Source organism: Schistocerca americana, chromosome 1 (genome assembly GCF_021461395.2).
Source record: "Schistocerca americana isolate TAMUIC-IGC-003095 chromosome 1, iqSchAmer2.1, whole genome shotgun sequence".
NCBI classification, from domain to species: Eukaryota; Metazoa; Arthropoda; class Insecta; order Orthoptera; family Acrididae; genus Schistocerca; species Schistocerca americana.
This window is the reverse complement of record NC_060119.1, coordinates 509,941,046-509,955,551: the sequence shown is the minus strand read 5'-3', so window position 1 is coordinate 509,955,551 and position 14,506 is coordinate 509,941,046. Positions and strand designations below refer to the sequence as shown.

Here is a 14,506-nt window from a genome sequence, read left to right as displayed (position 1 = left end):
CCTACAAAAAGTTACAAAAATAATGTAAAACAATTTTGATGCGGTCGCTTCGAATTGTGTTAGAAGAAGGAGGAGGAGGAAGGAAAAGCACAGTTGGCAACACTAGCTGGGGGAGGGGAGTGAGGTGGGCTGTTTTAACTCCTCGTGCGTATTATGTATGAATTAATGTCACAACCTGCCTATTGATCTATATTGTAGCCCAACGTCTACGTTAGATTGGAATGTGAGATTTTGACTGTGAGTTGGCGAGGACAACGGATGTAAATAGGAGACTAGTGGCTGTGGCGACGAGTTGATTAAGGCGTGGCCCGAGTTATAGATTAGACTGAAATTTGACAGTTTGGTCGTTCGCTCGCAGCAATCACATTAAAAATTATCGTTGCAAAAACTTTGTGGTGTATTTTCAAATTGTCCCTATTTTCGATGTGGTCGCTAGGCAGGACTGAGGAGTACAGCAATCTGTTTCATAATACAGCATTCTGAACAACTATATTTCATTATGTCAACGTGTATTTTCGTACACTCTTCGTCATGCTTACGTTCATCGAACGTCAAGTAGTAATGAGCTCCGCGACCTTGCCTACTTCGCCAGCACCACCCGCTGTCATCTGCTGTCGCGAGTTTTCTTAACATATAATTTTCATCGCACTTTATGACAATTTTAATGATTTACACTGGGAGCTGTACTTCTTACCTACGTTTCGGTAGCCTACATCTCTTCTGTTTTCTTCTTCTTTTCCCTGTGCCTTTGTCCAACAACTGCACAGAGTCGACTTACTTATTACATAAGTTCGTTGTTTTTTTCATAATTTTAAGAAACCGAACTGATACAAATGTCAGAGACTTTAGTCATCAATAAAATATTCTCCCTCGCTGTTAAGAACATTCTTCCAACGCTGGGTAATTTTCCTATTCCGCGACTGTAGAAATCATATGGTTTTGAGGTGAAGAACTCACCGACCCATGTCCGGAGCGCATTTTCATCTGGAAAGGAAGTTCTTTGAAAGGTTGTTCGTTAGAGTGCGGAAAAGATGATAATCTGAGGGCGCGGGAGTAGGTGAAGAAGTTGGGTGCGTTATGACTTCTCAAACCAACCCCTGTACTGTATTTTTTGTCAGTCTAGCAGAATTCGAGCGGGAGTTAGAAGTGGAGTAGCATCACTTCACTCTGTCTTCCCGATCGTCGTTCTTGGACTGCATCTGCAAGACGTCTCAGTTGTTGACAAAAAAAGTCATCAGTGATGGTTACACCCCGCGGAAGCAAACTATGGAACACTAAACCGTCGCTGTTTCACCAGATGCATAACATTATATTTTGTGGTTGTGCAGGTATTTGTATGGGGAGTTGCTGCTTTATTTGCGCTCAGTCATTCCTTTCTTATCCTTCTGTTAACATAAAGGCACCGTTTCTCGTCACCAGTAACGATATAGGATAGGAATGGTTCGGGTTATTCACGAGCCAATTGACGACGTGCAAGCAGAGACGTATTTAACGCCACCCTCTAATTTTTGTGATTTTGGCTTAGAGCATGAGGTACACACATATACCCGATTTTTTAACTTTCCCCATTGCATGGAAATGTCGCACAATGTGATTGATCACAGTTGCCAGAGTACAATGACGTGGATCATTGTGGATTAATGCGTTTAAACCATCTTCATCAAACCCCGTCGGTCTTCCTGAATGTGGAGAGTCACTGATGTCAAAACGATCCTCCTTAAAACGAGGAAACCATATTCTTGTCGTTTTCTGCCCAGAGGAGTTACCCCACACATGTCCTAAATGTATCTCCCTGCCTCCGCTGCTGTCCCCCCTCTATTGAACCCAAGCAGAGGAGTATGTCGGAAATGTTCCGTTTTCTTTGACATTCCATTTTCTACCGTGCACAGATCTACTCCCTATCTCCAGATGACTCAAATAGCAACTGTGACCTACAAATAAAAGATGACAGTCGATAAATAGACCCGCAGCAACCAGAATGCCAACACGCAAAGCAAACACGCTACGAACTTATACATCAGTCTAATATTAACGAATTTGGCATTGTTAGTTTAAGGAGTGGCAGGATGCTCCTCCTGTCTCTACGCTGTTACCCCCCGGAACGGAATATGTATACCCCAAGAGTCTGCGTGTGAAAGAGAGCGAAAGTTTTCGAAAAGTTTGCGAATTGCGTAACTGAGACGGGAATTGGCTGGGTACCAGCTCGGTATTCACCCAATGGGATGTGGGTAACCTCCTGAAAACCACATCCAGTCAGGCCGGCACACCGATGTTCAACGTTAATCAGCCGTACAGATTCGATCTGGGGCCGGAGCACCTCCCGTCCCGGAACTGAAGTTTTACCACACACGGATGCCCAGGTGGTATGTCATTACTAGAGATCGGAGTATATGCATCATATAAACCTTAAAATGTGCATGAAAAAGGCTTAAAAATGCATGAAAAGTGTCTAAATATGTAAGATCAAATAATAAAAAAACATGGTAGTTCTGCGTGCATTGTATCTCAAAGTCCTGTGCATATCAATTACGAGGACGAGCACCGGCCATGCGGAAAAAAGGTACATTTAGAACGCCGATATCATTTTCTGAATACTTTCTGGAAGAGGTTGGGAGGAGGGCCTTTCTGGGATTATTTTCTAAAAATTTGCAAAATGGGGACGCATACCGTATTTCAAGAATTGTTCTTTCTTTGCTACTATTGTCGGTAACAAGCGGACGCGTTGCGAGTGAGTTGCAGCGAAACTACAGGTATGTACAGGACCAACTTCGAGATATTTCGCAAGCAGAGGAGCACGCTAAAAAACTCCGCAATACTTTATTTAAAAAACAACATACAACCATGAAGTTTTTTCAACAGTGTTAAGTTTTAATTAATAACTCTTGAACCAAAGTATCATTGACAATTTATTTTACATTTTTCTGCTATTGTAAACATAAACGACGAAGTAATATTCCAAATGTTCGGTAGTAACATTGCGTCTTCGATCACTCAAAACTTTTTTATAAGCAGAAAATGGCCGTTCTACATCAACTGAGATAACTGAGTAGTATTTGAATTTGGGTGCTATGTTGGCGCTTATTGTTTCTGGCAAAAGACCACCCGTCCCATTAACAAAACTACCAATTTGGCACAAGGGTTCAAAGCCTGTGTTATTGTTTAAAATGTTTTCACACTTTTCTTTAAGTTTTCTTGGGAATACCTCCGGAAATAAGGAGCTCACTAGAATAATTTATTCATTATCTGTATATATTGATTCAACACCAAACTTTGAGTTTCAAGTTTTTTTAATACTCGCAGGTATATGGGAAAAATCAGTGCTAATCACAGCAATGTCTTTTTAAATACCGGAATCATTAAAAGCTTCCTTGCATTGGCAAGCTGCTAAAGCCTCTGCACTATAGAAGTCGTTTACTACCCCTCTAATGGTCTCGAAACGTTCATTGTAAAACAACACAGCTTTGATCGACATACCCCAACGAGTTACCACTGGTTCGGGAGGTAAAGAGCACATTTGGTAGTTTTTCTTTGTAGGTCTTGATGCGAGCAGGAGCCTTTAGAAACACTTTCTTTGTGGATGAAATCAGTGTATTTACATTCACATACGTGGAGCGTACTTCTTCGGCAAGGCGATGTACTCCATGAGCAAAGAACGTGACATGAATCAAATTGGGATGAAATACTCGGAGGGCTTTTCCTGCTTTGGTCATATAGGGAGCAGCATCTGAAATAAACACAAACACCCTTTCATCTGCAGTAGATTCTGGGAATATTTTTCTAATACCCTCATTCACAAATCTGGCGATCATAGACTGATTTACTTTTTCAAGTTCTTTGCAGGCCACTAAATAGGAAGAAGAAAGCTCTTTTTTTTTTTTAAGTACCAACAATTAAATTTGCACTGTAACGGCCACAAGTGCCTGTAGTCTCGTCAACTGAAATCCAGATAGTCCTGTCGTTGATTTCACTGCGTATTTATATCAGAAGATTTACGGAAATTGTCGGTATGTAATTTTTATGTAATGTTGATTCATGTGGTACATTTTGATTTAAGCAATATTTGCGCAGGAAGTCTTTGAGGATAGGGTTTGTAATTTTGAGAAGAGTAATATTGCTTGCAATGAATGTCATCACACAGATTCATGTTAAATCGACTTTTTTGGTTACCTTTGGACAAATCCCTGCTACTGCAACTTGCTGTTGTCAGAAGTTGTTGTCGTGGTCCTTTCTTCTGCATTCTTGCGTTATGAAGATTTGTCTTGACATGCTGGTCTATTTGAAACTTTTTTTGCATGAAACGTTTTTCTCGCAGACTCGACTATATAAAACAATTCCGTCATATGTAAATATTCCAGGATGGTCAGCAATCCACGAAATGACGTTTCTTTTTTCCGGACGGTATGGTGCACAACACGTTACACACTACACGTCGTAAAGACGTTCAATTGTGTACAAGTAAACAGACAGCTAAACTGAAACAGTGGACATGCGACTAAAAGCTTGCGAAGTTGAATTTAATTGTTGGCGAGGCGTACGATATAACAGCGGAGGGAATTATTGGGGGCGAGGCCGCAAGAGCTTTGACTCTGTCTGCCCGTTCCTGTTCCTCTTCTGTAATGACTTCGCTTGGCAGTGGCCTCTCGATTAGCGATTGTATGCAGTTCTAGGTCGCGGTCAATCAGTGAGACATCAAAACTAGACCGAGCTAGACACCGCACGTCTAAATTTTTAAAATATTGTAAACATAGAGCAAAAATATGCATCATCACTAGTTTTCAGTTAAAATATGAAATAACCGGTGAAAAGGAGCCAAATATTCAAATGCATATGCAACATGCAAATGCATATAATCCGGTCTCTAGACATTACCCGTTATATGGTCCTAAAACATCCCAACATCCGTTAAATGGCTCCGGTCGTGGTACATGGTGAGGAGACTTGTGACTGGGGTACTCACCCATCTCGAGCAGCGTGTCGTAGTAGGCGAGCAGGCTGGCGCGCTGCATCACGCGGTACAGCTGCAGCTCGGCCTCGTTGCCAGGCGCCGACGTCAGCACCACTGCAACACACGGCACACAACACGCGTCACGCCACGCCACGCACTGCCCCAGCCCGCATGCAAGCGCGCAGGTGCCGCCTGCCTCAAACTGTCACATATCTCAGCAACAAAACAGGTACACGTGTTTCACACTCGACTACGAACAAAAAGAGCACAGTACTGTGAAGAAATTGAAACTTGCTACAACTGGCTGATCGAGCGACATAGTTGCAATCGTTGAGCGTCATCTCTGCGCTCAACAATCACTCCCTCGTAGTTTGTAAGAACCGTGAGGTGTCAAGTATCTAGGAATTACACACAGCTAGGGGCCGTGATCAACACGCTGGCCTCGCTGTCTGGATGAAGAGGATTCGAATCGCACCGTTCGACTATCCTAATTTACGTTTCCCGCAGTTTTGTACATTAGTCGAATGGAGGAATAACTTCTCCAAAAAGCCGCGGTTAGGTGGTGATTCTTCTTTGATGACCCATTGTCAGGGGAACGTAAATCTTTGTCTTTCTTCTTTCACAAATGACTCTTGTATTACAGACGAACGTTTATATTTTCGGATCATTAGGTTAATTCTTCTGCCCATATATCTGAAGCCAAATATCTGATGATCGCCAGTAAACCACTGATTCCTTAAAGAATCCAACTCCAATGTATGAAACAGCTTCAATTGTCTGATTACTTTACAAATGAGTTAATGTGTTAAATATATTGGCCGCGCGAGATCAGCCGAGCGGTCTTAGGCGCTGCAAAAAAATGGTTCAAATGGCTCTGAGCACTATGGGACTTAACATCTGTGGTCATCAGTCCCCTAGAACTTAGAACTACTTAAACCTAACTAACCTAAGGACATTACATACATCCATGCCCGAGGCAGGATTCGAACCCGCCACCGTAGCGGTCACGCGGTGTCAAACTGAAGCGCTTAGAACCGCACGGCCACACCGGCCGGCTTAGGCGCTGCAGTCATGGACTGTGCGGCTGATCCCGGCGGAGGTTCGAGTGCTCCCTCGGGCATGGGTGTGTGTGTTTGTCCTTAGGATAATTTGGGTTAAGTAGTGTGTAAGCTTAGGGATTGATGACCTTAGCAGTTAAGTCCCATAAGATTTCGCACACATCTGAACATCTTTAATGGTTCAAATGGCTCTGAGCACTATGGGACTTAACATCTGTGGTCATCAGTCCCCTAGAACTTAGAACTACTTAAACCTAACTAACCTAAGGACATCACACACATCCATGCCCGAGACAGGATTCGAACCTGCGACCGTAGCGGTCACGCGGTTCCAGACTGAGGCGCCTAGATCCGCATGGCCACACCGGCCGGCCGAACATCTTTAATATATTGACGTTAAGCTTGTAGACGAGAGAACTTTTATGTTTAAAATTTGTTTGAAGTCGCTAACTTCTCTCATTATGAAACAGTGGGTGAGTATAATCTGTGTAATTTGCTTTCCGTTTTAAGAAGAAGTTAATTTTCAAGCATCACAACGTTTATGACTTCATATCTCCTCAACTATGTGTCGTACAGTGTTACAATTTTTCGGGTGTATTCGGTGGTATTTGTGGATACAGTCTCCAAAATTTGTTCCGAATAGTCAGTAGTAAGGAAATAAGGTGTTAAAGCGTCGTGCCGGATACTGAAATTTTACTGCACGAACAGCTAAAATGTAGTAAGTGATAATCTTTTTACATCTCAAAGGTCTTGGAATCCATGGGACCGATATTTTACCAGTATTAATGTCGACAACAGGCAAAAATCGTCGACATCCTCTATTCCTAGAATGCATAGACAGCCTATATGCACAATTAAGTTTGTACATAAACCTCAGTGCGCGAGTCCTGGTTGCACCTGGCCTTTTTTTTTAAGTTTCCGTAACGGACCTACGAAATGTAAAGAAAGTTTTATAGGCGGTATAGTACACTGTATGAGAGATAGTTGAATTAATTCTTGCACTTTGATGACACCAGTATTAATGTCGATAACAGACAAAAATCGTCGACATCCTCTATCCCTAGAATGGATGGACTCTCTCTATATATAATTAAGTTTATACAGAAACCTCAGTGCGTGAGACCTACTTGCTCCTGGACTTTTCTTTTTTTTAAGTTTCTATCACGGAGCTACGAAATCGAAGGAAAATTTTATAGACCGGAAGAGAGTAAAGTAAAATCAATTCTCGTACTTTGATGATACACTTCCACAATACGATGTAGGCCATGGAAGAATAGTGTTATATGTCAACAAAGTAATTCAACTATCATTTGACAAATTCAAATAACAGAGTCAGGTATCACGAGCAAAAATAAAACGAAATGACGCCCACTGCTCTTAGTAGTGTTCACATCTCACCAGCATAAAGACAGAAACCTGTCGTGAGTGACGAATGTCGAGAGCCGATCTGCAGCCAGCGACACATGGATCACGCACTGCTCTGCGCGGCAGCTTTGCCGACGCTCCTGATGCTCGCTGCCTCTCCGCTCAGTGGCTGCATCAGTGCTATGACGCGCTAAGCCCTGCTGACGTCACGACAATGCACTCGGGTTACACACGAGCATTACAGCTGCGCTCCACACTGCAGACTAAAAACGATGGCACAGTGTGCCACGGATCATAAGGACGTCGAAAATTACTAGGGTGCATATGGCTACTACACCGTCCTTTTTAGACCAAATAAACTTTCTCATAATTAAACGTTTCACCTCACATCTTGCATAATGCCATTCATAAACCAGCAGAGCACTTATTTGAAATGACGTCTCGCGTATATGTGTGAATTCAGAGAATAGCTGCGTAACAGTATCTACCGGAATAGTGGGTACGTGAAGAGGTGTTCATGCTTCTCGTGAAAACGAGTTGGATTTCCTGTTCGTAAGTGTTAGCTTCGCTCCAGGGTGCCCCTTTCCTCCAACGTGCATTCGCTGATGTTTGCTATCACATTTTCCACAGTTTCGCGTTTTCCTGTTGTGGGTGCCAGTTATTCAGTATCAAAAGTGTTGCGTAGCCAAGGTAATTACTAGGGCCTTATTACTATGCATTGAATGCAAACGAAATTCAGTCTACCTTCATAGGCGAAGTTGCTAACGACGTTTTTAAAACACGTTTAAGTTGTTGTCGTGCGGTTCTGGCGCTGCAGTCTGGAACCGCGAGACCCCTACGGTCGCAGGTTCGAATCCTGCCTCGGGCATGGATGTGTGTGATGTCCTTAGGTTAGTTGGGTTTAACTAGTTCTAAGTTCTAGGGGACTAATGACCTCAGCAGTTGAGTCCCATAGTGCTCAGAGCCATTTTTTTAAGTTGTTGTTATTCAGCCATTGTTTGGGGCAAGCTTGTCACCAAAACTCTTACACTAACACTGATCACATCAAGGTTGGTAGCACATATCCTGCCTAGTAACTCTCAGAATCGCTATTGTCGAGGTGGGAGGGAGGACGGGGAGGGGGGAGAGAGAATTTGAAAAATTTAGCCCTGTAAATACGTGGTAACCTGTTACAATCACGAGGTAGAACCAACAGCTCATGTTAACACCAGTACATCAACTGAATCCACGCGTTCTGGTGTTTCAACGTATATTGAGCCGTTACCGCGACCTCCTTGCTGATGCAAACTAATGAGACGGCGGGTAAACGTCGGTGGATGTTGTCGGTTCGTGTAGTCTACGCTATCTGTTCAGAAGTATCTTGACGTATATTAGTGGTCATTAATATGGCGTGTGTACAACCTTCGCCTTTATGACAGCTTGAACTTTGCTGCGAACACCTTCAATGAAGTGTCTGAATGTCTGTGCAGGAATGACGGCCAATTGGTCATCAAGATCGAAACCAGAGAAGTAGTGATGTCAGAGACTGGAGCAAAGGCGACGTTCTAACTCATCACAAAGGTATTCCATTGCGTTCGGGACTCTGGGCCACCCAGTTCATTTCAAGAACGTTATTGTTCCCAAACCATTGCGTCCGAGATACTGCTTTATCACACGGCGCACTGTCACGCTGATACAATCATAGTCTCGAAGTGTTCCCCAACACTACGCGTCTGCAGCTCGTGGTCTAGTGGCTCTGGATCGCGGGGTCCCAGGTTCGATTCCCGGCTAGCTTGGGGATTTTCTCTGTCCGGGGACTGGGTGTTTGTGTTGTCCTCATCATTTCATCACTGTCATCTTTCGTAACAGTGGCTAATTGGACTGTGTCAAAATTGGGACTTTGTATGGGCGCTGATGACCGCGCAGTTGAGCGCGCCACAAACCAAACATCATCATCTTCTACACCACGCAGTAAACAGTGCTGTGAAATGTTCTCATATCCTTCCGCATTTAACATTTTCTTAACCGCAATAAGGGAGAACATCCCCATACCAAAACACTACGTCCTTCGTACTTCGCTGTTGGCACTACACATGACAGGTAACGTTCTCCAAACGTTCGCCAAATCCAAAGCCTTCCAGCGGATTACTACAAGCTATAGCGTGATTCATAGTCCAAATTACTCGTTTCCAGTAATCCACTGCCTAGTGGCGACGCTTGTAACACCACCTCAAGCGTCGCTTGGAACTGATCACACAAATTTATGGCTTATAACGAGCCACCGAACAACTGTGCCCAACTCTTTTTAATTCCCTACGCACAGTAACTGTGCTAGCTGTACTACTGGTAACACTTTGAAACTGACGAGTGACTACTTCCTTTGATATCATGTGACTTCTTACAACAACACTCCGCAGTGCTCGACTGTCCCTGTCCATCAGTACGTGAGGTGTGCCTGGCGTTGGTTCAGGTGAGGTTGTTCCTTCGAGTTTTCACTTCACAATAAAATCTCCAACACTCGACTTGGGCAGGTCTAGAGAGGCTGAAATGTCCCTCATTGATTTTTTGCTCACTTGACATCCGACGACTAATCCACGTTCAGAGCCATTGAGCTCTCCTGAACGACCCAGTCTGCCGTTTCTATTTCTCTGCTGACAACACTAATACTACCAGTCTCCTTTTATACTGTCGCGTGCACTTCTCGTGACATCTAGTGGTCAATTCCGCATTACACAGGAGCGTCGCAACGCTTCTTATCAGGTAGTGTGTATTCCACAAACCATCTTACTGTGTGTGGCATAGTGTGCCAGATAATTTCCTGTCGTCCCTGCTACATTAGCGATCAGTGCCCAAATCGACACGGACACTAGCTACAATAAGCCCTCGACTGGGCTGAACATAACCATCAGTTAACGCAAAATTAACACGCCCACTGCGAAACACTAATTGCCCACGCAGGATATCAATAACCCTTGCAATAACAATATTTATGCTATAGTATTTAGAACAGCAGTACTTGTGGCGCCACGCTCACTTTCCGCGTTTCCTGCTTCAATACCGAATAGTGCGCGGTAAGTACCGTTGCCGGCCAGCCTCGCTGTGATTTCCCCGACGCGGTCATTCCGAGAGATATACGTATGTGTGAGGAAGTGACTTGTTTATCTGTTCTTGGAAGGTACACTCTCGGTGATTCAGTGGTAAAAGTAATGTTTCATCAGTCAGTTTAACTAAGAAATGAAGGTACATCTGGTGTTAGTAGGCTATTATTCGAAAGTCTATTTTTACAACTGACCGTGTGTCCTGTGCAACAGGACGATGGCAATAAACGGACGAATGATAGATTTCTCCTCTGTTTCTGATGTATGCGCAACAACCAAAGAACAAAAGTATGCCCTCCCATTCCTCTTTAGTTCCTTTTGTACTAGCAGTGATCACTTGACGGTACTTTTTTGCAGTACGTAATCGCAAACACTCTGCGCACAGTGAGTTTGCTATCGTGTTTATGCGTACTGATTGCGCTGTACGCCGACGACACGGCACTTTTCATGACCAGCATGAGCGTTCAGGTCATGCCTGCGACGACCTGGTGTTATCGGCGGCGAAATGAAGGGTGCCATTCAATGTAACGAAGAGCCAAGTACCTAGCGTAGCGAGTGGCTACACCATTTTTGCATATGTTGACTCGATGCGATTGCAAAATTGTTTGTGGTAAGGTCTTGATGATGGTCATCATAGGTAGAAGTTTATCACCTAGTGTAAAATACAGTGGTCCGTAACTCGTATAATGGTAGCGAGATGCCCCAGTCCATGGACTTGAGGCAGACAGACATTCCTGGGTGGGGATATGCATTCGGGAAGCACGGAGAAGTACCTGAGTGTCTCGGTAGGTGTCCAACATGATGTAAGTACGGTGAAGAATTGAGGAGAAAAGCGGTGTGGAGTCTGAGACAGCTCTACTCGTTTCTAAACCCGACGACCAAAGTCCGAAACGGCACTGGAGTTTTTAACATATTAATGTAGCTTGTTATCGTGCATTTCGGATCACCATTTGAAAGGGCGCCCAGAAAATAAAAACAGAAACTGACATCGAACGACGGAAGGAACAGGACGCGGCGCTAAGCCTTCATCGGAGGTCGGGAGAAGAGGAATAACCGTTTAAGAAGATCGAGCTGGTAGGTTGGTTGCATATGGGTGGGCCTGGCTAACAGGGCCGGCCAGGGTCCTGGGAGGGCTTCCCAGCGACGGAGCGGGTCGTGCCGGAACCATTAGCCGCCTAATACCGCGGCGAAATTGGGAGCTGGTCGACCGCAGCCCGCTCCTTCCCCCTTCCCCCCCCCCCCCCCCCCACACACACACCCACACCCCGCCGCCTACTTACCCCCACGCCACTCTGGCCAGCATAGAGTCGTTGCCCCGCAATCTCCAGTACACACACATTCCGGCCGCTTGGCTTCGTCCCCAAGATGCGCGACTTGTGTCAGTGTCCATACCTACGAGTGACGCTGTCCAAGACACCTTAAAATAAAAGCAAAGAAATGATATTCTGCTCAGTAGCTGGGCATAAGATTGGAAAGACCGACAGAAACTGATCTCGGGTAAGGCCAGTTCAGATACCGGAGAAATGTAGGAACACGCGAAGCAACACTGACACTGTAACATATTAGAAGATAGGTTGAAGAAAGGCCAACCTGTGTATGCAGCATTTGTAGATTTAGAGAAGGCATTTTTTTAAAGTGATTCGCAACAGGTGTCAAGTATTTTCTGAAATGCATGACACTCAGCTGCCTCAATGTGACTTTTATATGTCGCGTGGACAGGAAAAAAATGACGATTACCGAAGTACGTGTTAAAATGCAGACTGACAAGTCAACCATTTCTGAAAAATAGAAATTCGTGACCATCAAATACAAATTTAAATGTTAGAAACTATTATCTCAAGGTGTCTGCCTGCAGTTTAGCACATTATGGAAGTGAAACGTGATCAATAAATTGAGACAAGAAAAGAACGGAAGGTATTGAATTGTGGCGATACAGAAGAATGCTGAAAATTAGATAGGTAGATTGGATAACTGTGGAGAAGTTACTGAGTCGAACTGCTTAGAAAATAAACGTGCTGTACCACTTGACTAAAAGAAGGGCTCGGTCGATAGGTCACGTCCTTACGCATCAAGGAATCGTGAAGTTGGTATTCGAGGGAAATGAGGACAAGACGGAGGGAGGGGGGGGGGGGGGATAAAACTGTAGACGAAGACCAAGGCTTGGCCATAGTAAGCAACTGCAAACAGACGTGATTGCCGTAGTTGTTTAGAGATGAAGATGTTTGTGCAGGATAGACCAGCGTGTGCACCTGTACAACCAGTATAAGAATAAACTGGGACCAGTCAGAATACATGGAACTGACGCAAGCCGACAAATCAGACAAGGAGGAGTCAGAGGAGGCGTTGCGAATGGGTTAGTAGTCCCCCTCTAGGCTATGACCTCAATATCTTACAGAAGGGTGATTCGTCAATGGAAAACTTATGCTAACCATGCCGATGAAAGGAAGTAACCCTCACCAGATAAAGAATAAGACATTGTCCACTGTCCCACAGTTTTCTTCTCTGGTGGGATGAGCAGCAACATGTGAACCTTATGGGCTAAGACTTTCAATACAATCAAAACGCAGAAGATTTGTTCGATTTGTAGAGGTGTTTTATAAAGACATGGTAAAAAGTTCGATTTACTGAGGTTCCAATTAGCAAGAGTCGGCTGTATTACCTATGCAACAAATTGAGCCGTTCAGTTTAGAATAAGAAGTTCGAAGCGTTCTTCCATGAGTTTAATAAATACAAGAGATGCATATAACAGAGATTTTTTCATAATAATATATTCTCCTCGACTATTTACAACAATCACCAACGCTGGCATAACTTTTCGGTTGTGCGACTGTAGACATCACATGGTTTTGAGGCGACGAACTCGTTGAGCCACGTTCAGAGCGCATTTTCATCTCCAAAGGAAGTGGATGAAGGTTGTTCGATAGAGAATGGAAAAGACGAAAATCGATTAAGGTGGGTACTTCCCAAACCAACTCCTGTACAGTGTTTTTTCGTCAATCTAGGAAAATGCGGGAATGAGTTAAAATTGGAGTACCATCATTACACGCAGTCTTCCTTGTCGTTATTCTTGGACTGCGTTTGCAAGACGTCTCAGTTGTTGACCAAAAAAAAAAACAAAAAAAACCAGCAGTGATGGTTAGACCTCAGGAAAAAAATTTGCGGTACATTACGCCGTCGCTGTTCCGCCAGATGCATGACATTATCTTTTGTGGCAGTGCAGATGTTTGCACGTGGAGTTGCTGCTTTATTTGGGCACAACCATTCCTTTCTTTTCCTTCTGTTAGCATAAAGACACCATTTCTCGTCATGATATAGAATATTAAAGTACTGAGCTGCGCATGTTAGCCCTGTATTTAGCCATATTTGTAATTTTTCCTTTAGGAATGGTCAGTTTACTGAACGATTAAAGTACTCAGTAGTAAAGCAGCTTTATAAAAAAGGGAGAAAAGGATAATGTAGACAATTTTAGAACTATTTCTATGCCATCAGTGTTTGCTAAAGTTATTGCAAAGACTGTGTATTTATGGATAATTGATCATTTTATATCTCTTTTCTCTGTCGAGATGCTGGAGGGGTTAAACAAAATGTTTCGAACGCTAGGCGTATTTTTTGATTTAACTAAAGCGTTTGTTTGTGTTGATCATAAAATATTGGTCCAGAAGTTGGAGCATTACAGAATACGGGGAGTAGCTCACAATTGGTTCACCTCTTACTTCAGCAACAGAAGGCAACGCGTCATTATTCACAATGTTGAGAATGGCTGTGATGTGAGGTCTGAGTGGAGTACAGTCAAGTGAGGGGTACCCCAGGGATCAGTGTTGGGACCACTGCTGTTCCTTATTGAAATAAATGATATGCCCTCTAGTATTACGGGTAAATCTCAAATATTTCTATTTGCTGGCGGCACTAGCTTGGTAGTAACGGATGTTGTGTGCAACATTGGCCCGGTTACAAATACTGCAGTTCACGACCTAAGTTCATGGCTTGTAGAAAATAAACTAACGCTAAAACACAGTAAGACTCAGTTTTTACAGTTTCTAACACACAATTCAACAAAACCT

The 14,506-nt window shown here is 43.7% G+C and overlaps 1 protein-coding gene across 1 annotated transcript in view; it reads right to left on the bottom strand.

The window, feature by feature from the left end:
* Positions 1-14,506, bottom strand: part of LOC124568955 (NGFI-A-binding protein homolog) — a 350,306-nt gene that overhangs the window by 125,561 nt on the left and 210,239 nt on the right. Inside the window, exon 2 of the mRNA XM_047131058.1 lies at positions 4,958-5,059. Within this exon, the coding sequence (XP_046987014.1) occupies positions 4,958-5,059 (102 nt within the window). The remainder of the gene's footprint in view (positions 1-4,957; positions 5,060-14,506) is intronic.